The sequence below is a fragment of the Leptodactylus fuscus genome, chromosome 4 (assembly GCF_031893055.1).
Source record: "Leptodactylus fuscus isolate aLepFus1 chromosome 4, aLepFus1.hap2, whole genome shotgun sequence".
Classification (NCBI taxonomy): domain Eukaryota; kingdom Metazoa; phylum Chordata; class Amphibia; order Anura; family Leptodactylidae; genus Leptodactylus; species Leptodactylus fuscus.
Window position 1 is genome coordinate 85,876,763 of NC_134268.1, and position 24,693 is coordinate 85,901,455.

A 24,693-nucleotide genomic window follows, 5' to 3' on the forward strand; every position below is an offset into this window, starting at 1 on the left:
ATCATTCTTATTATCTTACGTTCCTCTGTCTTCTTTTTCGGTATTAACAAAGACTCCCTCTGTGTTTTTCTAGCTACCTCTCTGGCTGAATTTAACAATGCATAAGGATAACCACGGGCCATAAACCGTTTGATTAAAGCCTCACTCTCATTGTCAAAATCCCTGATGTTACTACAATCCCTCCGCAACCTGAGGAATTGTCCCTTGGGGATACCTCGCTTGAGGGACAAAGGATGATGACTTCCCCACTCGAGTAAGGCATTAGTTGCTGTGGGTTTCCTAAAGAGGGTAGATGTAAAATTCCCATTCGGATTGAGGGTAATTTGAACGTCTAAGAATGGTACACATGTGGGGTGAAAGAAAGCTGTGAAGCGCAGATTCAATTCGTTTTGATTTAAAGCTGCAACAAACTGTGTGAATTGCTCAGATGTGCCAGCCCATACCAACATGATGTCATCAATGAACCTGAGCCACAGCACTATGTGCTGGGCCCAGGTATCAGCATATTGGCCAAATACACGTCTCCTCCCAATGGTCCAAATAAAGATTGGCGAAAGTCGGTGCGGCGGGGCACCCCATAGCGGTGCCCCGCCGCTGATGGTAGACTCGCCCATTAAATAGGAACACATTATGTGTTAGAATAAAACTGAGGAGATTCAATACCAAATCATTATGCCTGCCAAATTGTTCCCCCCGGGTCCCAAGGAAGCGCCCCACAGCCCCACACCCCAAGTCGTGGGGTATGGAGCTGTAGAGCGCCTCCACGTCCACGCCCCTAATTTTACCACAAACAAGCTGGGAAAACTTAATGACTGGATTGTAAGCCGAGGGGGGGGGGGGGGGGGGAATGCAGCAGATACTTCAAAAATCAAAATGGCTGGAGTTTTTGGGTGCAGTAGTTGCTGGGTGCTGGGGAAGGGGAGGGGGTGTTTTGGTTGTCCGTCTGCCCGTTCCCTGAGCTTGAGGACTGTTTTTTTTTCCCCCACTTGGAATTCAGTCTGGCTGAATATAGGGTATCTGCAGTGCTCCTATTAACCCCTTCCCAACGGAACAGGAGCACTGCAGATACCCTATATTCAGTAGACCGGGCACTTTCAGACACAGGGATACCTAATGTGTATGTGTCACAGTCATTTTCTACTTTTATATGTATTCTAGGGAAAGGAGGGATTTAGAACTTTATTTTTTTAAAGCTCAAAAACTCGGCTTATACTTGAGTGTATACGGTAGGTATCAGGGCAGGAATATTTTTTTATTTTATTTTTTTGGCCTATTCCGGGAACACCCCTGTGTCTTCCTCTTCTAATATTTACCTCAAGAAAACATTTGATGTTGCCAGGTCTCCAGTGGAAAGAGATCTTGGCAACCGTGTGTCTGTCTTTAAACATCATACATCAGGGAGATTGTGAACTTTGTATCTTGTTTGTTTGTTTTTTTGCTACATAAGTGTTTACTTCATTCTACAAGGAAACGAATCTATGCACCATGTATAAATACATGCATAGGATACACTAGAGATTTAAAAGGACACTCTGAAGATTTTTTTTTTGCTCATTAAGTTATGTGAAATATCACAGTATCATTAGTAATTGGGTATTTTCCCTTATCCTTCTTTTCACCTTCTTCACATGATGACAGTGTGACCTCTTTTTTTCTTGCCGTTCTCTCTCTGCTGCTGCAGATTCTATTGAGAGCTAATGTTCATAGTATTCCTCTCCATTATAGTTAGATCACCAGGTTTAGGCCTCATGCACAGAACCATCATTTTTATGAGCAATTGTTGATATAAGTACAGTCACACTATTATGTTTTACTTCTTGGATCTCTGATATGCGCTTAAACGGTGCAAAGGGTGCACCTAAGAAAATTTGTAATAAAAAAAAAAACACGGAAATTTATTTAAAAAGTTCAATTTTGCATTAATACAATATATGATCTTTTATCCTATTTACACTTCCAGTTTCATTAAATCTCACAAAGAATTCATGGTGAAAAATACATCCCAACACTTGAGCACCAGGGCTAAAAACAGGTGAGTGAACTTATTTACTCCCCTCTCTGCTCTCAGATCTACTTGTTATACAGTCACAGGCTGTAAAGAATACATACGATACTCTCAGCACGCTGGCCCCTTCTTGTACAGATCTTCTCTTGTTTTATTGTAGAGTATTCATTTCTTTTTATCAATTGTTAATTACTTGTGCAGATGAATAAAAGAGTAACACTAAAGAAAATGTCATCTTAGGGTGCATTCACACTGAGTATACGCTAAGCTCTTTCTGAACGTAAAACACGTTCAGAATGAGCGCGTACGAAGCAGATCCCATTCATTTCTATGGGTGCCGGCATACGCGCGTATCACATTGAAAGGAATAGAGGGGGGGGGGGGGGGGGGGGTTTAAGCAGCCCATTCATTTCAATGGGGAGCGCACGCATGCCGCCTCCTATAGAAATGAACGGGATCTGCTTTGTGAATCATGCTGACAGAGCCCCACGTATGCGTGAATAGCCTTTAAAAAGGCTACTCAGGCACCATAAAAATTATATTAAAATACCCCCCCCCCGTTTTAAAATAATACCCTAAAAAGAATGTGATCTACTTACGCATCGTGCACGCTGGGCGGGCGTTCAGGGTGCACCGTCTTCTTCATCCACGCCTCTTCTTCCTCCGATGTCCTCGGGTCCCGTCTTCCTCCAGCGCTTGCGAACTGACATTGATAAAAAAAAAAATGGCCTGGGCGCATGCGGCTTCTACTACGGCTACTGCGCATGCGCTCAGGCCATTTTTTTTTTTTTTATCAATGACAGTTCGCGAGCGCCGGAGGAAGACAAGACCCAAGGACATTGGAGGAAGAAGAGGCGTGGATGAAGAAGAAGACACACCCTAAATGCCCGCCCATCGTGCACGATGCGTAAGTAGAGCACATTCTTTTTTAGGGTATTATTTTAAAACGGGGGGGGGGGGGGGGGGTAGTTTAATATAACATTTACGGTGCCTGAATAGCCTTTTTAAAGTCTATTCACGCATATGTGGGGCTCTATCAGCATGATAGAGCCCCTTTAAGTGGTAAGACTACAGTTACATGACATGTTAATATAATGTGCAACGTCCTGACCTCAGGTTGACAAAGTTATTAGTCTCTTAAATGGAGACTAAAATAAAAGAGAGTTCCCAAAGTCTTAAGCCAGATGGCCCACGTAACCCTGGGGTCGGCTGGACCATCAGGATAAGCAAAAGGCAGAAACAAGTGTGATTTTTTTGTTTGTTTTTATATAGTAGGGCACTTCTTTGGCAACTGAAAATACATGTCACCCAGTCAATAACTCACATCACCATATATGTCTGACCAGCAGCTGTTATGTTATAATTCATTAATGTGAACTGAACAACAAAGTTCTTTATATTGTATTAACCCAAAATATTTAATATATGCAATATATTATAGAGGAGGCCATATTTGCCTGGATACTTCTAGAAGTCTCTTAGACTGTAAATGTGTTTGCTCTGAAAACTCCTTAACCCCCTTAAAGTCGCAGGGTAGTTTGTATATTAAAGTGGTTGCCTGGGATAAAAAGACATTTTTACATTAAACTAATCCCCCACCCGCCCAGCTACTTTATAAATACTTTTATTATCAAAAGTTAATATGTACCATGAGCTGGGCCGGTCATGTGACCGTCTTCATAGTATCCTGTTACTCTCCACCTCGCCGCTACCGGAGACGGGGGGGGGGGGGGGGGGTGTGTCATGTACTATATCCCCCCTCTCCTCCCATCCCCAGCTCTCCCTACCCATCTCCTCACTTCCCATTCCCTCCCGTTTCCACACTTCCCAACCCCTCACTACACACAGACATACAAGTTATGTGTTAATCACATAACAAAATAGTGTAGTAGCTAAAAATTTTAAGTTTTTCCACACAGATAAATCTTTCAGATTTTTAATTTTTTTTTTTTTATAACTATGTCTTTGGGTTGGATGGATGACATCACTGTGCCTTTTCACTGACATTTGCCTTTAATAGGCATCTGTGGTCCACAAAATGGACCAAAATAGAGCACGTGTTTGCTCTTTTCCCAAGGTCCATGGAAAAAAACAGATGTTCATATGTGCCTATTAGAAATAATGGATGTGCACGGGGTCTTTGAGTAACACAGACATTACACTTCCGTATAAAATGAGCATATGCAGAATGTTGTCTCCAAATCAGGTGTTTCCTGCTGAAGCTCATCTGCAAGTTTCTCTACAACTTTCAGCCTCTGCGTAGTAAAGGGTGAAAGCTGCAGATGAAACCTACAGCAGTAACTGATATGCAGCTTGTTATAGTTGCAGAACGTGAAAGAAGTATCGATATCTAGATCTGGCTTTACAAAAAAAAAAAGTTTCTTATGGCCGAAATGTCATATCATTGGTACTCTACTCTAAAGGTATGTTCACACGGAGGAAAAGGTCGTGGAAACCTTTCCCGCTGTGTGAACATTCCACAAGGGCTCGCCGCCACTGAATGCCAGTGCAGCATTGGGCATTCCGTCGCAGCATCCCGTTCCTGTGTAGGTCCAAATGAATGGGCCTACACTGGAGCGTGTCTCTGAGTCAGCCACGCAGTCTGCGGCAAGAAAGGTCATCTCGCTTCTTTTTTCGGCTACTAGCTAGCGGAAAAAATAACCGAGCGGCTGCCATTGAATTCAATGGGTGCCTTTTTGACAGTGGATTTTGAGGCGGATTCCACGTCAAAATCCGCTGCCAAAAAACTCTGTGTGAACAGACCCCAAGAAAGAAACATGCAAATTTTTTTTTTTCTGCATGCTGGCCAAAAAGTCTGAATGTTGTCCCTGATTAAACATGTTCACTGAATTTTATGAGCAGAACTTATTATTTTTATGTTGTACATGCACATTTATTATAGAGATGAATAACACCAGCCTGATCACTTTAAAACTATCCCAGGAAACAGGTTTTACTTAAATCTCTAGATGCGTTTGGTAAGTGGGTGTTTTCAACAACTGAAGGAAGCATGGGATTCATGTACAGCACCTGATTTCATGAACTCGTTCCTCTTAGGCAACCCAACACCACTATGTACAGTGCACCATGGAAACAGGCACCCGAACACGGGTATGTTGTGCAGTCAAACAGAACCCCAAAATATTTACCATACAGCATTTAAGAGATTAACATAGTGAGAGTTTGCTGCAGGCAGCAAATGTAACCAAAGTCACAGCACCTGAATTACAAACAAACAATGCTGCTTGTGTGTATCAAATTTTGGGCTACGTAGTTAAAAGGAAAGTCTCTTAACAGGTTAAAATGATTGACATACTAAGCAATAGCACAGGCAAAGTGCCGGGAATGGAATTCAAAGGGCTGAGGGAATCCCTTCTTCTACACACAGTAAGGTGACACTTTAGCATTCAACAACATTCTGTGCTTCCCAAAGTTTCCATAGACACGCACACATGCTTCCCTTATTGATGTTTCTGTTTGGAAAGGGAGGGACATACAGTAAGTCGTGTCATATCTACAGAAAAGGGACGAGGCATTTGTATCTTAGAATAGCAGGCAGGCGACAAACCTCTTAAATTCACATGAATAATAGAGCTAGGAATGGGTGGCAAGAGCATTTTTGCATTGTTTTTGTTTTAAAAATATTTTAAAATTTTTCATAGAGGTTTCATTGCAGTTTTGACTTCAACTGAGAAAATCACAGTAGTGAAAACTGGAATCACACGAGTTTTCCACAGAATCTGATAAAGGGAAATATTTATTGAACGGTTTCTTTAACAGTAATGAAACCACCAGATAAAGGATGCAGAAATGCATAATTATAGGTCTTGGCTGTTTTACTGTGGATATGTAATGAAGGTAGAGTTCAATGTAAAATACAGTTTAAATTTAATGTTATAGACTAAGTTCTGATCAGGTTTGGCTCTAAACACACAGTTGATAGAGACAAACTCAGGGCTGGATACTAAGAGAAGTATTAGTCTTGCCTTTATACTTTTTCTAAACAGTGTATTCACTTCTGACTCTAGTTAGAAAAACCGCATGTGAGAGTCCGGCCTATGGTATAAAAACATTGAATGTGCCTACAGATGGTCATTAAACACATGTAATCTTTCTATACATCTGGAGGAATATATTGACTGCATTTTTTACTAGAGTGGTATGAGAGAGAGAAAGAGAGAAAAAAAAGAGAGAGAAAGAAAGAGAGAGAAAGAAATGCCCATAGAATAATGTTTTCTTAATTACGTACTTATTAACTAAAATAAAATTTAAGACGTGAACCTGAAGTGTCTAAAAATGCAACCTTATTGCAAATTGTGCCACAGTTTTCCAAAATTGTACCACATACACAAGAAGGGTAGTGGGCTATTTGCCTTTATCAATGAATTTCAGTAGCATTAGGTGCTCAAACTAATGTCTATATATTTTTAGTCTGCTGCAACATCTTGCCGCTCTACATTCCCCCTCTGCACCCTCCCCTTTCTTGGCCACTTGACAAATCAGACCCTTCTTTTTTTGTGTACCAATGCCTGTCTGTTGCTCTATTACTTACTCTGAGGTATCACTACTACTGCACTCAGCCTGTTCATTCTCCAGAAGAACTTGGATTCCCAAGGAGTGCACAGCTCGCCTCAAGATAGCCTCCATCGCTTCAACTGAAAGCTTCTCCAGAACAATTACTCTACAACGGCTTAACAACGCAGTGTTCACCTGGAAAGACGGATTCTCTGTTGTTGCTCCAATAAGAGTGATTGTTCCACACTCAACGTGTGGTAGAAAAGTGTCCTTGGTATGGGAGGGAAGCAAAAAGAACATCTTAAGTATCCTGAGTAAGTACAGCAGACATCTCAACATGGGTACTTGTCAGAAATGTGAAATGTGTTTGGGACATGCTTGTGTATTGTGATAGACCATACTGTATATAAATGGGATTCAATTATCCAGTGGATGAGATACACGATTCTATACAGTGCACACATCCTGGCAGGGGTTTAAAACACACTAAAATTTCCATGCTCTTCTGTATACTGTCTGCAAGCTTAACATAGCAACCCTAAGTGCCTGAGTGATGGTCTCCATCCTTATCTTCTAATGTACCGGATCAGCTTATGTGTATCCTACAAAACAGAGGCACGTCTTGCACAGTCTATTTTGGTAAATGTGATAGTGTGTCAAGATTATGTCCACTAGGACTCTGCTTATATTACACGTTTATTTATTGGCTTTTACTATCTGATAATTGTGGCACATAATTGAGAGAAAGCTGGTTATGGGATTCCATACAAGGCTGATCATTTCCTAAACTTGGATCTTTACCAGCATTTATACTTTATAATAAAAAGGGAAAATGATGAAAGATTCCTTAGATGTTTCAATGTGTAGTTAGTACACAAAGGCCGCTACATAACCAAAGAAAGCACATTTGATTCTGTTATATCAGCAAATTCTGGATTACAAAACAGTAGAATTATATATAAGGAAGCTGTAAGAGCTGTGAACCAAAAAGAAAGGTAAAATAGGACCCAAATTTGAAATAAACAGGTATCAATATGCTGTTAACCAATTGATGATTTTATCGGCTGAGTCTTCTTAGTCTTATGCAATTCAATATTATTATGCAGTTGTGCTGAAATAAGTGACAGATGCTGTATTAAGAATCTCAGGCCATCCATACACCTAAGAATCCTCCCCCTCATACTTGCAACATGTAATTTATGACAAAAACAGATCAAATATAGCAAGCAAATAAATGAGGGAATACTGAATCCCTACATATGGTACTTTCCCACAATATAAGGTGATCACATTGTTATGTAGCTATAGAACAACATTGTACAAGACTGAAGGCTATTGCTATCATATGCTTGGTCAGTCTTCCATTTTTGTCCCACTGTCAACTACTCTACTACTTCTTCCTATACAGAAGTACGCAGTAGAAAAAAAAAATAAAATAAAATAAAAAACATTTCACAGTATGTTTACCCCCACCTACCAACCCAACAAGGGGCAATTGCTTATGCAGTAAGATACATCATTGCCTTCAGCTGGTGGTATTACCAAAGGCTTATAATTGAAGAAAGAGAGCAAACATCTTATGAGCATAAAGCAAACTCACTCTTGATTGATGGGTATGTTAAGACATAGCAGATATCTGCTGCAAAATATGCATACAGAAATCTGGGCAAAGAGGCGCAATATTTAGAAAATGGTGCGGAATAATAAATATGCACCATGCCCTGAATTCAGTAACATGCAAGTGCAAGAACACTCCAGTCTATTCCTCTGCTTACATATAAGGACAACCTGTCATGAGGTTGTAGAACACTTTGTTCCGCTATCTTTGCTCTTCTTATTTCTCCTTTAGTCCTCACTCTTAATGGCTAGTCCCATGTGCTCCCACTGGAAAATAACAGGACATTCTGCAGACATGTCTTATGGAGACATTTTAGATGCATTTTGAAGAACAAGAAGTGTCTAGTGTGACAGCTCTGTATTTTAAGGTATATTCATATTAGAAGGAAGTTTATCTACTTTTTTTTGGACTCCTGAACCCCTCTAGATTTGTCTAATCTTCAACTGAGAGCTCTCCTATCACTTCGTGATTGATGAGGCCTGACTTCTGGGACCCACACCGGTTTGTTTTTTTCATGCATAGAAGTACTACAACCACCCATGGGGTAATGTACTTCAGATCAGGTCCATTAAAGTGTATGGTATCTGCTGCACCTGAAGTACCTTCATTGACAGTCGCAGAGGTTGAGCCCTCAGTGATCATAAAGCAATGGCATATCCTGAAGGTCAGCTCAGCAAAGATTTACCTGCTGGGTCTTGTTGAACCGATGAATTTCATCCACAAAAAGGATAGTTTTTCTCTTAAAAAGTTTAAGCTCATTTTGGGCTTGCTTGATGACTTCGCGCACATCATTGGTGCCGGCACTTGTTGCAGATAGTGTTACAAACCGTGTGTTGTTTTTGTTGGTATTCTTGGCAATAATGTGGGCCAATGTCGTCTAGAAAGGACAAAAGCATAGCAATATAAGTTAATAAACTAAAACAAGACAAGTATTCTGTTGGCAGTTCCCAGTGTTAGGTAAATCCGGCCCACACATGGACTGAGTTTCATGACTGAAACTCAATTGTGTGAATGCGGGGTAAAGGTTATTAAGATGTGTAATAAAAATTATCAAAAAAAAACTGACATAAAAAGATACTGACCAGTCTAGACAACAACCAGTAATAGAGGGAGTGATCCAGAAAAAAAAGTTTTAAATACACAATTTACAATGCCCCAATAATTGTATGAACAGAGTGACACCAGCCTGGCAGCATCTACCCTGACAATGATGTGACATCAGGCCAAAAGGCTCCTACAGTTCTCCTCTTCCCAATGTTATATGTTCTTGTTGCATAGTAAGGCAGAATATCTAACACATTAAAGTGAGTCTGTCAGTGACTTTCATCACCATTAAACGGATGACATCACTGGATTGTTGCCCGAAACAAATTTAAAAACTTAACTTTATGTACTTAGAATGAGTTACAGCTTTTATCCAATATGCAAATCAGCGTGCACGAGTCCAGTGCCTTTTCTCGATAGGTGCTCAGTCTATCCACTGTAAAAAAGGTCACCACTGAAGCCTGTCATTGTGTTTGTCACCTAACACAGTGGTCCCCAATCATTTTTTGTACCAAGGACCACTTTCATGCAAGACAATTTTCCCTTTAGGAAGGGTGTCTAGTGGTTGGGAAGAATTGGGAAAATTGGGCGGCTCATAAGTATACACAATAAGTTGTATATTTAAATGATTAGATTTATACATTTACCTATACTTTATTAAGAGAGTTCTCTCTCCATAACATCCATAACTTATTGGTGATACGGACAGCCCCCTTAATAAAAGTATGAGTAGTGCTGTGGCCCTCACTCAATTGGGGGTGAAGGCATGCGGGGGCATCTCTCAGGGGACACTATTACTGTCAAAGTGCCCTAATAGTGCCCCCCCCCCCCCCCCCCCAAGTAATAGTCCCAACTCACAAACAAGTAATGTTATTAACTTTGGGGCACTATTACTGTAATATTGCCTTCCCATAGGTAATAGTCCTCCCCTCCCCCCATATTCAGTTACTATGATTACAGTTACATTATACTTACCTGATTACTAATGCAGCTGCCATGACCTGATCTTGCACACAGAATGTGTTCATCTTCTATTCTGCTCCTTGATCCCAGCAGCATCATAGAAAAGGTTCTGGGAGCAGAATAGAAGATGCAAACATCCTGTGTGCAAGAATAGGTCCTGGCCCCTGGGTGCTGTATTAGTAACCGGGTAAGAAGAAAATGATCTGCTGGTGGAGCCTACACCAGAAGATCGCTCCCAAAAATGGGCACTTACCAGGTGTCGGCCGATGCTCCTATGCTGCATGTATTGCTGCGTATTACACACAGATAGTAGCATCAGCCAAAACCTAGTAGCCTAGAGAGGTCTGGTAATGGTCCCTGGCCCGGTCATTGTAGACTTCTGCCCTAATATTGTACCATATTCTTTGATTCCTAACAACGCAACTCTGTAGGGCTTTGAAGTCAACAGAATACAGATGCCAATAAATGGGTTTTCCAGGACTTTAAATTGATGATGAACTGACAACACCAGGTACCCTGTGGATTGGCCTTCTGAAGTGCCAGCTGAAATCTGTGAGTGCTGTTTCCACTTCTCAGGCTCATGAAGTTGTGCTCATCAGTCACATGACCTGTTCGCTGCTCAGTCCCAATCAAGTTAATGCACTGTGTTGAGATATCAAACACAGTTGTTGCACAAATGTACCGTGCTATGCTTAGTAAATAATGAAGAGGTTACTGCCTCTTCTAACAAATCTCTGCCTCTTAATCTTTAATTGATGACCTCTCCTAAGTATAAGTCACGAATAATAAAGCCTGGTAAACCCCTTTAACAGTACACTGTATATCATCAATGCAATGCTAATAAAGGTACACTCTGATGACATCATAAATTCAAAGGATACAGACTGCCCAAACAATCTTTATTCTGCCAACAGCTCCTGCGATAGAAGCTTTTATCTTTAAAGGGTAAAAATGGACTAGCTTTTAGCATTTAAATTAGCCAGGGGGCATTGAATAAAATAAAGAAATTCCTACTCGCCTGTCCCCGACGCTCCGGTGTCCTCCCATGCATCCCGATTCTTCTGCTCCAGCGGGTCTCTTCCATGAACTGTAACATCACAGGTCCTCTTCCTGAGGCTAATCAGCAGAACTATGGAAGAAACCGCTGGAGCAGAAGAACCCGGACACACGGGAGCACACCGGAGCATTGGGGACAGGCAAGTATGATTTTTTTAAATTTTATTCAATGCCCCCATCTGATTTAAATGTTAAAAGGGTTGTCCATTTTTACCTGCACAATCCCTTTAAAGAGGACCTTTCATGGTTTAGGCACAGGCAGTTCTATATACTGCTGGAAAGCTGACAGTGCGCTGAATTCAGCGCAGTGTCGGCTTTCCCGATCTGTGCCCCAGGTAAAGCGCTATCAGTGCCGGTACCATAGCTCTTTACAGTCAGAAGGGCGTTCCTGACAGTCAGTCAGGTACGTCCTTCTCCACAGCAGCGCCTATCGCACTGTAGAGTGTGAGTGGGGGAGGAACGCCCCCTCCCTCTGCTCACAGTGCTCGTCCACAGACGAGTATTATCAGGAGGGGAGGGGGAGTTCCTCCCCGGTCACACTGTACAGCGCAATAGGCTCTGCTGTGGAGAAGGACGTACCTGACTGACTGTCAGAAACGCGCTTCTGACTGAAAAGAGCTACGGTACCGGGACCGATAGCGCTTTACACCGGGCACAGATCGGGAAAGCCGACACTGTGCTGAATTCAGCGCACTGTCAGCTTTCCAGCTGTATATATAACTGCCTGTTCCCAAATCAGTGAAAGGTCCTCTTTAAGTTGTGCCTAACCTTTCAACAAACTCTGCATAAATCAATAGTACAGTTCATCTGAGAAAGAACACTATTTTTGGACATTTATATGACTTGTATTTTGCATTTGTGACACTTTTCCCCTCTGCATTTGCAGACAACACACTGAAGGTAGAGAAGAATCTGCTCCGTAACACTCACTCAGATCATGCAGGACATTATATATAAGCACTGGCCTGTATTGATGGGAATAAATCACTGGGGAGGTTATAGAAATCTTCCTATTTAGCTGCTTGTAGTCTCTTCTGAGCCCATCTCTCCTCACTCAATTAGCTCATGCTAACCCTCCACTTCATATACTTTTATGTAATCTGATGATACCTCTGACAGTCTTTCTGTCCACCGTATTCTAGCAAGACAGATTTATCAGAGAGAGTGGGGAAGGGGGCAGGGAAACAACCAGACAAGTTGAAGGCGGCATTCTCTGACTAAATGGTGAATTTATGCAATGATTGTTGAAAAGTTAGTGAACATTTCGGGTGCATCAAAATTTATATATTTTTATTTACATTCAAGTGGAATGTGTCTCAAGAAGAACTGGGAAGTTGGTAGGCCCAACCACCGACTCTAAGGGTATGTTCACACGGCGGAAACCTCTTTAGGGCGATAGAACCTAACATATTTATACAATAACATTTCTAAACTTTCCTAAATTTCTCAAAGTGAACATGCAACCAGCTATGTATCTAATTAATAATACATTTTATTTACATAGCACCAACATATTCCGCAGCACCATACAATTTGTAGGGTTCAAGTACAAAGAGATACAGTAGTCACTTCACAGCTCACAAGAGCTTACAATCTATGAGATAGAGGAGGTGACATGAGGGTGCAGGGCCGGCATCGGAGGTAGCATTGCTTATACAGTAGAGAAGTCATTTATGTGATAGAGGTTACTGTCATTACACAAACAAAACTGTATGAGCAGTCACCAGTCAGTGTCCTTTTATGTAAAGCTGGTGCCTGGACTTATAAAGTTACAATCCGATACGGCATCATATACTGTAGGATAATGTGGAAGCATGAACAGAGAAGGGTTCGTTTTAGGAATTTTAACTGCAGAATGGTTTAGATTAGGAATTGTGCCTGTCTGAAAAGATGTGTCTTTACTTTGCGCTTGAAGCTGTAGAAATTGGGAGTTAATCTGATTGTCTGGGATAGAGCATTCCAGAGAGGTGGTGCAACTCAGGAGAAGTCTTGTATACGAGCGTGGGAGGTTCTGATAATAGATGATGTAAGTGTTAGGTCATTGAGTGAACAGAGAGCAATAGACAGATATGAGGGAGGAAATGTAGGGAGGAACAGTATTATGGAGAGCCTTGTGGATGAGGATGATAAGTTTATATTGTATTCTGTATTGAATAGGCAGCCAATGTAGTGAATGGCATATACCCGAGGCATCGCTGTAGCGTCTAGACCAGACCTGGGCAATGTACGGCTCCCGGGCCACATCCAGCCCGCATAGCTAGTTTGTTCAAGGACCTGTGATGATGTCATCACAGCCTACCACCAGGATAGGCTATGACTCGTTAGTGGGCGGAGCCACACAGGACTGTGTGCTTGATGCAAGCTGCCGGCAATGGAGGCTGCTGGATGATAAAGAAAGAAGAGACAGCATGTGTCAGTAAGAGGGGGAACTAGGGGCAGATGTAGGGGGGCAGTTAAACTGAATGCACATGGAGGGGGGACATTAAACTAGGGGACAGATGTTCAAGGACCTGTGATAATGTCATCACAGCCCATCACCAGGATAGGCTATGACTCGTGAGTGGGCGGAGCCACACAGAACTGTGTGCTTGATGCAAGCTGCCGGCAAAGGGGGCTGCTGGATGATAAAGAGAGAAGAGACAGCATGTGTGAACAAGAGGGAGAACTAGGGGCAGATGTAGGGGGGCAGTTAAACTGAATGCACATGGAGGGGAGACATTAAACTAGGGGGCAGATGGAGGGTGACATTAAAAGGGCAGCTGGAGGAGGATATTAAACCATGGGGGCTAGATGGAGGTGGACATGTCTGCCTCCAGCTGCCCCAGTTTAATGTCCCCTCTAGTTTCTGCTAGTTTATACTGGGGCACCAGGAGAGGGACTTAATACTGTGGGACATTTGGAGGGACACATTATAACTGCACTTTCCATTCACTTCAATGGGAGCGCTCGTAGTGAAAAAAGCAGCCCATTCATTTCTATGGGGAGCGTTCGTATGCCTGCTCCCATAGAAATGAATGGGAACTGCTTTATACGCCGCTTGCCGCTGCTTTATACGCCGCTGGCGTATACTCAGTGTGAACTCACCCTAAATGCACAATATATTTACTTCAATAGGCAAGTTCTTAAAGCATATAAGTAAGATTCGCTTAGGCCTGGTTCATATCTGCATTCTGTATTTTGTTCGGGGAGTCCGCTTGGGGTCCATGTGTTTTCCTCATAATGCCCGCACAAGTCATGCAGAGAGAAAAGTACTTCAAATACTACCTTTCTCTCCGCATGACTCGTGTGGACACCGCAAGGAAAACACACGGACCCCATTATAGTCTATGGGGTCCATGTGCTTTGACTGGTCATCACTTTTTAATGTGTTCGGTATTCTGTTCGGGAATCAGACTCCCCGAATGAAATACTGAACGCAGATGTGAACCAGGCCTTAAACAGTTAACCTCTTAACTACCCAGGGCGTAATAGTACATCCTGGGTCGCATGGGGATGTATGGAGAGAGTTCAGCTGCTGAGCTCTCTCCATACAGGGCGCATGCTGTGAACTGAAAAATTAAAAAGATAGGGCTCTAGAAATGTGGGGAGGAAAAAACAAAAATGCGAAAACGAAAAAAGGCCGGGTCGTTAAGGGGTTAAAAGAAACTTGGCTATATAACTCCCACATATTATATTCAAGTGCATGATGTGCAATAAACACTAGAGGAATATCATAAACACTGCCAGATCATGCCTCAAACTAATGTTAGTTACGTCTGCTGCTGCATGGCTTCCAAAAAGAACGGGATCTCTAGATGCAGAAAGTCAAATAGAATCTCAAGTTATCAAATATTGACCCAATATCAGAAATTACATTTAAGGGCTCGTTCACATCTGCGCCCAGGTGTCCATTATGCAGGTTTCTGTTTCCTGCATAAAACAGAGCAGGATACGGAAACCTGCAGGAGTCTTTCTTACCCATTCATTTGAATGGGTGAGAAAGCTGTCCGGCCGTGAGCGGCGGTGAGCATTTTATGCTCTCCACCACGAAACCTGGTTTTTTAATCCGGACACAGGGTCGGACATGCAGTACTCTGTGTCCGGATTTTAAAAAAACGGTTTCGCGGCAGAGAGCATAAAACGCTCACCGCCACTCACGGCCGGACCCAGTCTGTGCTTTCCGTCTTCTTGCATGTAGAAGATGGAAAGCTCAGAACGGAGGGCTGAACGCAGGTGTGAACCTAGCGTAAGTTTATACAGTGTCAAGGAGCAAATGGATGTCTCATAAGAATGTTCTTCCTTATTTTTAGATTCATGACATTATACAAGAAAAAAAACAAAACTATATATCATGTAGTTTGCAAGCTGGTTTCTGAGCACAGAAAAAAAAAGTGAAAAGAGAGAGAGACTGAAAATCAATGTATACGTTCAAGTAAGGAAAGAGGATACATTCAGCTCAGAAACGTAAAGTAATAAAAATAAAAACTGAACAAAAAACAAAAAGTTCTGCAGATAAAACTAAGCTACCATATAAAGTGTGAACTGAGTACATACGTACATCTCTATGGTTCTTACCATTGGAGTTGCGAGCAACAACTCTTCTGTAGTTGCCATTTCTATGAGCAAATCTTAAAGGGATAGTCCCATTTCCAGGATCATATTTAACCCCTTCCCAATTCAAGCATTTTTTTGATTTTCGGTGTTTGACTTCCTGCCTTCCAAACTACACATCTCTTTATTTTTTCAGTTCACAGATTCACATGAAGGCTTAATGATTGTGGGACAAATTATACTTCATAAATGGTAACTTTTAATATACCATACAATGTCTTGGATTGCTGGAAAAAAAAAAAGTCAGAATGGGTGGAATTGGGTTTGTGTAACTTTCTTACAGGCTTAATTTTTGCAGAATTCACTCTGCAGTAAAGTGGCAAGTCACCTGCATTCTATATGTCTTTACAATTCCTCCAAGGATACCAAATTTATATAGTGTGTGTGGGGGTTTTTTTTACGTTTCAACCCCTTAAAAATATCCACAACTTTGAAAAAAAAAATTCTTGGAGTTGCCATATTCTGACACCTGTAGCTTTTTAATATTGACATGTACAGGGATGCATAAAGCATCTTTTTTTTTGCAGGACAGATGAACGTTTTACTCATATTATTTTGATATTTTAATTTCTATATATAAATATATATACATATACACACACACATATATATTTGATTATTTTGATATATTTAATTTTTTATTTCTTATTTCAATATTATTTATTTTTTGTTACTGTAATTAGTAGACCTCCTAGGGACCTTGAACTATTGCAATGCATGACAATGAATAGTATTATTGCTTTGTCTATTTTGATCCATGTGCCACATACTACTCAGTGGGGGACATTTATTATTTAGTTTATGCCAGATATTTAATTTCGAGTTTATGACTTATTAAACACTAATTGCTACAAAAAGTGTTGCAACTGCCGTTTTTGTGCCTCCCATGCCACCTTCATGAAAGTTAAAGTGGAGTGAGAGTTGCGGTAGATTTCATAGAATGTATGCCAATCTCATACAAACTGGCATAGGTTACAGCTCAAACACACTCCAGAGTGCAGTATTTAACAGGCAGCTCTTCTACCAGCAACAACATTATGAAAACTAGAGTTCAATATGCCAGTCTTAACTAAGGGCTCGTTCACATCTGCGCCTGGGACTCAGTTCTGCAGGTTTCCGTTTCCTGCACAAAACAGGGCAGGAAACGGAGACCTGCAGGCATCTTTGAATGGGTTTGAAAAGTGTCAGGCCGTGAGCGTCGGTGAGCGTTTTATGCTCTCCGCGGCAAAACCGTTTTTTTTTTTTTTTTTTAACCGGACACAGAGTCGGACATGCAGGACTTTGTGTCCAGTTTAAAAAAAAACGGTTTCGCCGCGGAGAGCATAAAACGCTCACCAGCGCTCACGGCTAGACTCAACATGACAAGTTTCCGTCTTATGCATGCAGAAAACGGAAATCTGATAACGGAGACCCGAACGCTGGTGTGAACCCAGCATGTCCCACTTTGTCCCTTCCGTGTTTGCAGCTTGTTGCATAGGTTACAGTCCACCACTCTTTATCTAGCACTAGTGGTTGAATGAACTCAGGACCTGCTCCTGGCCACCTATATTCTCTTCTCTCCTTCTCTCTGCATATTGCTATCAGTTGCTCAGCACTGATAAGGGCTAGAACAGTTTTTTGATGAGTGCCTGGTATATGAGTATGTGAATCAAGAGACATCGACAATTTAGAAACAAGCATAGAGCACACTGATAGACTGCGCTGAAAACCAGGAAGTAGAGGGGAGAGCAAACAGAAGGGCAGCTGAAACCCTGAGATGAGAAAACCTGTTTAAGGCTAAGGCCCCACTGGGCGGAAATGCAGCGTTTTTGGGCATTGCGGAAACGCAGTGAAAAAAAACGCTGCGTTTTACAGTACCAGCATAGTGAATGTAATTTTGTCTAATCCTAGCCCCACACTGCGGGAAAAAAAACACTGCAGAAAAGCTGCGTTTTTCAAAAACTTACGTGTTTTTGAAAAAAGCAGCAAGTCAATTATAGTTGTGGAGATGCTGAGTTTTGCCCTCCATAGATTTCTATGGAGAGTGTGAAAACTTCAGCAAAAACGCAGCATGTTAAAAGTGTTGCAGAAACGCCACAGAAAAGCATCAAAATCCGCAGACAAAAACTCACTATTTTGCTTGGTTGAGGCTAAGGCCCCACGGGCCGTGAACGTTTGCGATTCTTCCCGCTGCGCTTTGAACAGAAAGTTCACGGAGTTTTCCTCCGCGGACTTTCTGTTACAATTATATCTATGGGAAAGCCGCCGGCGTTTCTGTAGATATAATTGACATGCTGCAATTTTCAAAACCGCAACTGTTTTGGAAATCGCAGCGTGTCCGCACTGCGACTTTTTCCGCAAACTGGGAATGGGATTCGCATGAATCCCATTCATTTTGCAAGTGCTGTAAAACGCCACAATTTTTTTTCAGAGGCAGAAAACGCAACATTTTCTCTGCGTTTTTTTTGCTGCGTTTACGCCCAGTGGGGCCTTAGCCTAAGGCTCCACATTGCAGAAACGCTGCTTTTTTTTTTGCAGTTTTTTGAGCCAAAGACAGGAGTGGACTGAGCAGAAGGGAGAAGTATACAAACTTCCTATGTATTTCCCATTCCTTTTGTAGCCATTCTTGGCTTAAGGTATAAAAAATAATAATAATAATAATAATAATCTGCAACAATCTGCATTTCCGCAACATGGGGCAAATGCAGCTTATTTTGTTGCGTTTTTTTGAGCCCAAGCCAAGAATGGCTACAGAAGAAATGGGAAATATATACGAAGCGCTTTTACTTCTAACTTTTGCTCAATCCACTCCTGGTTTTGGCTCAAAAAAAACCAACAAAATAAGCCCTGTTTCTGCAACGTGGAGCATCAGCCTAAGGATCATATTTTAATAATCTATATGATTCTAACATACCATCCTTGGTGGAAAAAAAGGGAACTTGAACTGCTATAAAGCATAGATACAACAGTTGCATATTCAGCATGAGCACAATAGCACTGTATACCTGTCCAAAGTTAAAACAACAAAAAAATACAACAGGCTAAAAACACTGTTTACATCTTATCATGGTTATGATATGCATGTGTCAAACGTAAATTCTGAAGTGATACCATATTCATCCGTCTGTTTTAACACGATCTCTTCCCTGTCCTCAAAACTGACTCTGCCACCTGTCTTTATTTAATCTGGGTTACGTGGGACTTCTGTCTCCCTCGTCATCAGAGTCCTTTCAACCTCAAAAATGATTTGATGAACCACAGGAATGTAAGGGTGCTTGACACTAAAGCAGCAGCTGGGGATGGATACATTGCAGAGAAAGGGCCAACAATAAATATTCGCACTTATCTGCTAAATGGCAAGTGACACTGCTCCCTCACCATGAAAGGCTTCTAGGGAGTCACTTGTCAAGTTACATATTTTAAAGGGAAAACTAAATATTACACATACAGTATATATGCAATATTCCTGACAATCATCTCTCAGTGATCTATTATTACTAGGTAGTAGCTGATAGAATAAATCCAGAGACAGGTCTCAATGTCACAAAGAAAAGACAGTACAATCTGCATGTTACAGAGCAAAGGCAGCTGAAAAGATTGATATATACTGCGGTTTTGTTAGAGAAGCTCCATTTAAATTTATCATTTGTTCAGTGCGATTCCTGCTCATTCTAGGTTTAGGTGCCCAGTGGCGGTCCTACTCTTTGACTGACAGCCTTTTCTGACTGAGTGTTCACAGAGAGATAGTTGGCAATGACTGAGTAGGACCATCCAAATGACTCCCGAGGCACAATGAGCAGAGCTATAAATGAATAAAAGTTCTACTGAATCTTCTATCACAAAACTATATATCAAACTGCTCGTCTCCGGATGCTGACCTCATGAGGCCTGCAGACTGGACTGCATTAACCATGTGACAGGTTCTCTTTAGAAAAGTTCACTTATAAAGGGGGTCTATCATTGGGAAAAGTCATTTTTAACTAATCACATCCTTGCATAGCCTTTAGAAGGCTATTCCACACCTACCTTTTGGATGTCAATTGCCTCAGTGGTTTTTGAATAAGCCTGTTTTTATTCATATGCTAATTAGCCTCAGAAGTCTCATCGTGCACCCACTTCTTTCCTATATATGTATATAGTACAGGCTGCTGATGATGACTTCTTGTTTGCACACACAGATAGGAGAGAATAGCAGAGAGCAGTGCTGCGGGGAACTTCCTGTGCTGGCTGGAAGCTGGTTAGCATATGAATTAAAAATGGGTTCATTCAAAAACAACTGAGGCAATTTACATATAAAAGATAGGTGTGTAATAGCATTTCTAAAGGCTATGCAAGAATGTGATTAGTTAAAAATGACTTTTCCCAATGATAGAACCCATTTAAAGCAGCAAGCTGATTTTCAATCTGATGACAACTAGAAACCATCTGACTGTTAATGGGTGGCTAGTTATGAAGTAAAAAGCACTTTAGCACAGCCAGTGACAAACTGATTTTAGTTTCAATTCATTAGAAAATTGGGCAGATTTCTATGTCAACTCTGTTCAAGTGAAACATGTAAACCCAAACTAAATATAATACACTTAGATTACATTACCGCTATTAACGTCCATTGCTATCATCGGATGAGTGCAATGGAAATTAACTGTAACAGAGTAACCCCTTCCATCTTTGTCCATTCCCTTTGACTCTAATGTAAATAACATGACAGATGTCTGTCCTGCACATACTTTTCCTTCCATTTGAAAAGCAAAAAATATCTTCCATTATGTTTTTTTATATTGGAGTGAACCAAATATACAATGTGATTTATTTATTTTTTTGAATATTTTTTCTAACAGCATAAGAACTGAGCAAGCAAATGTTCATTGTAAAATTGTACTGATTCACTGCATATTTCATGTCACCCAAACAAGGGCAAGTAGGAAATCAGGTTTGTTTGTTTTTTTGGGACGGACACAAAGTCCTGCAATTTTGACTGTGTGTTTGTGCACAAAAAAAAAACAAAAAAACACGAGGGGCCACAAGGTGGCTCAGTGGTTAGCACTGCAGCCTTGCAGTGCTGGAGTCCTGGTGTTCAAATCCCACTAAGGGCATAAAACCATCTGCAAGAAGTTTGTATATTCTCCCTGTGTTTGCATGGATTTCCATCCCATATTCCAAAGACATACTGATAAGGAAAAAAAAAAAGTACATTGTGAGCTCTATGTGGGGCTCACAATCTAAATTAAAAAAAAAAAAAAAAAAAAAAAAAATCTGCATACAGACCCTGGTGGTTTGCTTTAAAAACCCATTCAAATTAATGGGTTTTAAAACTGACCGCTGGGAAGCCGTCCCTTAGGCAGTTTTCCCAGGGAATAGGACAGAGACCTGGCAGGCAGACAAAGGTGCAAGTGTGAACGCCCCCTTACAAAAGCTGCCGTAGATAACAGATTTTATTCACACTAATTTTATGATATAACGGTGAATTCAGTGATTACCTGCCCTCACCAGGTCCACCATACATGACCTTCTCATGCTATTTCACGGTATGCAAAGACCTTTGCAACAAGACACATTTCAGAACACCAGAATGGTGGTATAATTTATGTACAAAACTATCCTAGTTGAATAGATACTGGCACAAAATAAAAACATCTGTTGTATTTTACATTTCTATTTTTGTTTCTCAAATTCAGACATAAAGCAAATAATGCACATTTAGGGCTAGTTCACACGGGGATTCTGGGTGTGCACATTCCGTCATGGCTGCCTGGACAGGACACTGATGCATTGCACGGCACCCCGTCGCGGCTTTCCGCTCTGGATTAGGCCCAAATGAATGGGCCTAGTCTGGGGGAAGCTGTCGCAAGGCGGACGCCGTGGCTAAATCAGCCGTGGAATCCGCCTGAAGAAAGTGCAGCTCGCTTCTTTTTTCCGCTAGCGGGAACAAACCATTAGCTTAAAAAAAGAATGCTAGCGGTCTACACAGACCTCTATTGTGAGGGGGCGGATTTTGTGGCTGATTTCGCGCCAAAATCTGCCCCCTCTTGCCCCGTGTGAACTAGCCCTTAGAGGCAGATGGTAGACATATACATAAATACACTACCAGTATACAATAGTTTGAATTAAAATTGGTCAATTACATTGTATACAAAAAGAGATGCAAGAAATTGAATTAACTGCATTTTTTTCTTGCTAAAGCTTAAATCCACAGTATGTGCGAACAGCTGTATATTTTCTACAGATAAGTTCACGAGATGTCACTGCACTGCTTGCACACTGTCATGAACAGTTTCCTCCCGATCACTGAGCATAGCAATGGGCTGTCAATCACAGTAGTACCTCTTGAATAATCCAGACTCATCCAGAGGCTGAAATAATAAGACTAGGTTCACACTAGTGTTTGCTTTCCATCAGAGTCCGCATGGGGATCTGAAGAAACACATGTCCATTATATGGAATAGTAATTTACCCCCCACACTCCTATTGAGTTTGTTGTAACATATCAGTTAAAGAAATCCTGTGTGAGCCAACACAGCACCAGTTCTAGGCCTATACATCGTACCCACATGTGCAGTAAGCTCCATTTCTGCACCATTCTGACTATTGCACTTCCACATTCTATGCTATTCGCATAGCAATCGGTTCAAATAGTAAGACTATTACAACAATGCAGAGAAATTTACTTACAATTGTCATCCACTGACAGCATTGTCACTATGCACCAAAATAGGGAGAAAGATGACAACTAGTGGCCTGTAGAGGGAGCTACTAGCTCATGAACACACCAGAGTCCATGCACACAGCTCTTACAGCCACAATACATTATTTCCACATAAACAGCACATGCCTAAGAGTGCGCCTGTGCCTACTGCCCTCCTAGTTATATGGTTAGTACGGTTAAAAAAAAGAGACTTATGTCCATCAAGCTTCACTAGGGGTGGGAAACGGACGTGACATTCTGTGTATTTCTATAAGCATCAATGCTATTTTTCTCTAAAAATGCATTTCAGATTTTCTTTAACCCTTTAAAGAGGTTGTATCCAGTTTAACAGTATAATCACTTGGCCCAGCAATATAATGATTTGGCCTATGCATTGCGTTTTCCAAAGTACCCCATTTAGAAACTTTTACTCCCACAAGAACCTGAGCCTATGGGTTTATGGTACTGCAGTTCCTGGACATGTCCTACAGTAGTGCTTTGGCTTATCAGGTCCAGTCTGTGCAATTCCTACTCAGTTATCCACTGGGGCAGCAGATAGAATAGCAGAGGGGCTCATAAGAATGTAGGTATAGCTAGCTTTTTTAAAGAGGGTTTCAGTGTCAATATCTCTCCACCATTAAAAGGACAGGCCTTGCTGCTCAGTGTCATTGCTATAGGTTATTGGGAATGCCCTGCGCCCCACCACCCATTAGCATACTTCTATAGCCTTGTACTGTCGGGATGGGGATTCCTCACAGCCCAGCTATGCCACTGAGCTTTACAGCCCTTGTGACAGTGGAGAGATATTGGTGCTGAAACTAACAGCACCGATTTCTCTGACACCATCCGCAACTGACAAAGCTGAATTCAGCACTGTCAACTTTCTAGCAGTATTTAATACCACCAATCTCTGAGGACATGAAGGTTCTCTTTAAAGCGGTTATCCATAGGCTGGGCCATAAATAATAGATCTGTGGGGGAAATTACACTGCAGTATGTCGCTACAGTTTGTATGGTAAGTAACCAGCGTGGCTCGCGAGTGTGTAAACAATACTAAGGGCTGCGTTGTCTTGGTACCGGTGATCTACTGGGGTCCCGGGTGTCGGACCCCTGCAGATCTAATCTTGATGGCCTATGTAAGGGGTAGGCCATCAATATTAGAAACCTGATAACCTGTTTAAAGAGACAGCCAGTTTTGGATTTCAGGAAACTGTAACATTAACCATTGTTGCATTCTGCAAGCCATAACTTTCTCAAAAAGTTACTATTTCAGTGCTTGTTTATCGTAAGCCAAGTTATATTTTTTCAACGGCATAATTTGAGTTGCCTATGACATATTGAGTCAAATTATATTAAAAAGGACTGCTTATGTCAGTGCCTTGTCAGTTTTACATGTACATGCTCCAGGACCAGAGATATCAGCTACCTGGGTGGCAAGTACAGTCAGCACCAATATTTCTGTAACTGGCGAAGATACCTGCAAAACTGAAAGTGTGTTGCATTCAGGGCACTGTCAGGGCTCATTCACATCTGCGTTGTCCTCTCCGTACTTCAGGTTTCCGTTTCCTGCATAAAACAGAGCAGAAGACGGAAACCTGCAGGAGTCTCTCTCACCCATTCATTTGAATGGGTGAGAAAGATGTCCGGCCGTGAGCGCTTTATGCTCTCCACCGCGAAACCGGGTTTTATAATCCGGACACAGAGTCGGACATGCAGTACTCTGTGTCCGGATTTTAAAAAACTGTTTCGCGGCAGAGAGCATAAAACGCTCACCGCCACTCATGGCCGGACCCGGTCTGTGGTTTCCGTCTTCTGGCATGCAGAAGACGGAAACCACAGAATGGACAGCTGAACGCAGGTGTGAACCTAGCGTCAGCTCTGCAGCAGGATATGTTACATCATAGAGGGCATGAAAGGCCCTTTTTAACTCTTGGGGGGGGGGGGGGGGACACCAATCCTGGCCTTATTTTTTATTTTAAGCTTTGTTACCCTAATGATGCGGACCAATAAAATCATAGCAATAACTACTTTAATAGTTTATACTTCGCTAATTTTGTACAATAAAACACTAAAGAATAAAATAATTTGTTTTCTCATCTTCAGGGAGCAATGTCTTTTTTTTCTTTTCCAGAGATGGAGATAATTGAAATGTTAATATTTGAAGAGTAACGTGTACCTTTCATTGGTACCATTTGGGATACAACTTTTTGGGTCACTTTTCTTTCAAGAGCATTCAGGACA

At 41.5% G+C, this 24,693-nt stretch overlaps 2 protein-coding genes across 2 annotated transcripts in view; one reads left to right on the plus strand and one right to left on the minus strand.

Moving 5' to 3' along the window:
- The window catches only part of WRNIP1 (WRN helicase interacting protein 1), a 59,791-nt gene that overhangs the window by 33,076 nt on the left and 2,022 nt on the right, over positions 1–24,693 (minus strand). Inside the window, exons 2-3 of the mRNA XM_075270754.1 lie at positions 8,824–9,015; positions 6,558–6,790 (exon numbers count right to left, since the gene is read on the minus strand). Of these exons, the coding sequence (XP_075126855.1) occupies positions 6,558–6,790; positions 8,824–9,015 (425 nt within the window). The remainder of the gene's footprint in view (positions 1–6,557; positions 6,791–8,823; positions 9,016–24,693) is intronic.
- Positions 6,745–24,693, plus strand: part of MYLK4 (myosin light chain kinase family member 4) — a 123,166-nt gene continuing 105,217 nt past the window's right edge. Inside the window, exon 1 of the mRNA XM_075270747.1 lies at positions 6,745–6,834. Coding sequence (XP_075126848.1) covers positions 6,797–6,834 — 38 coding nt within the window. The 5' untranslated portion in view covers positions 6,745–6,796. The remainder of the gene's footprint in view (positions 6,835–24,693) is intronic.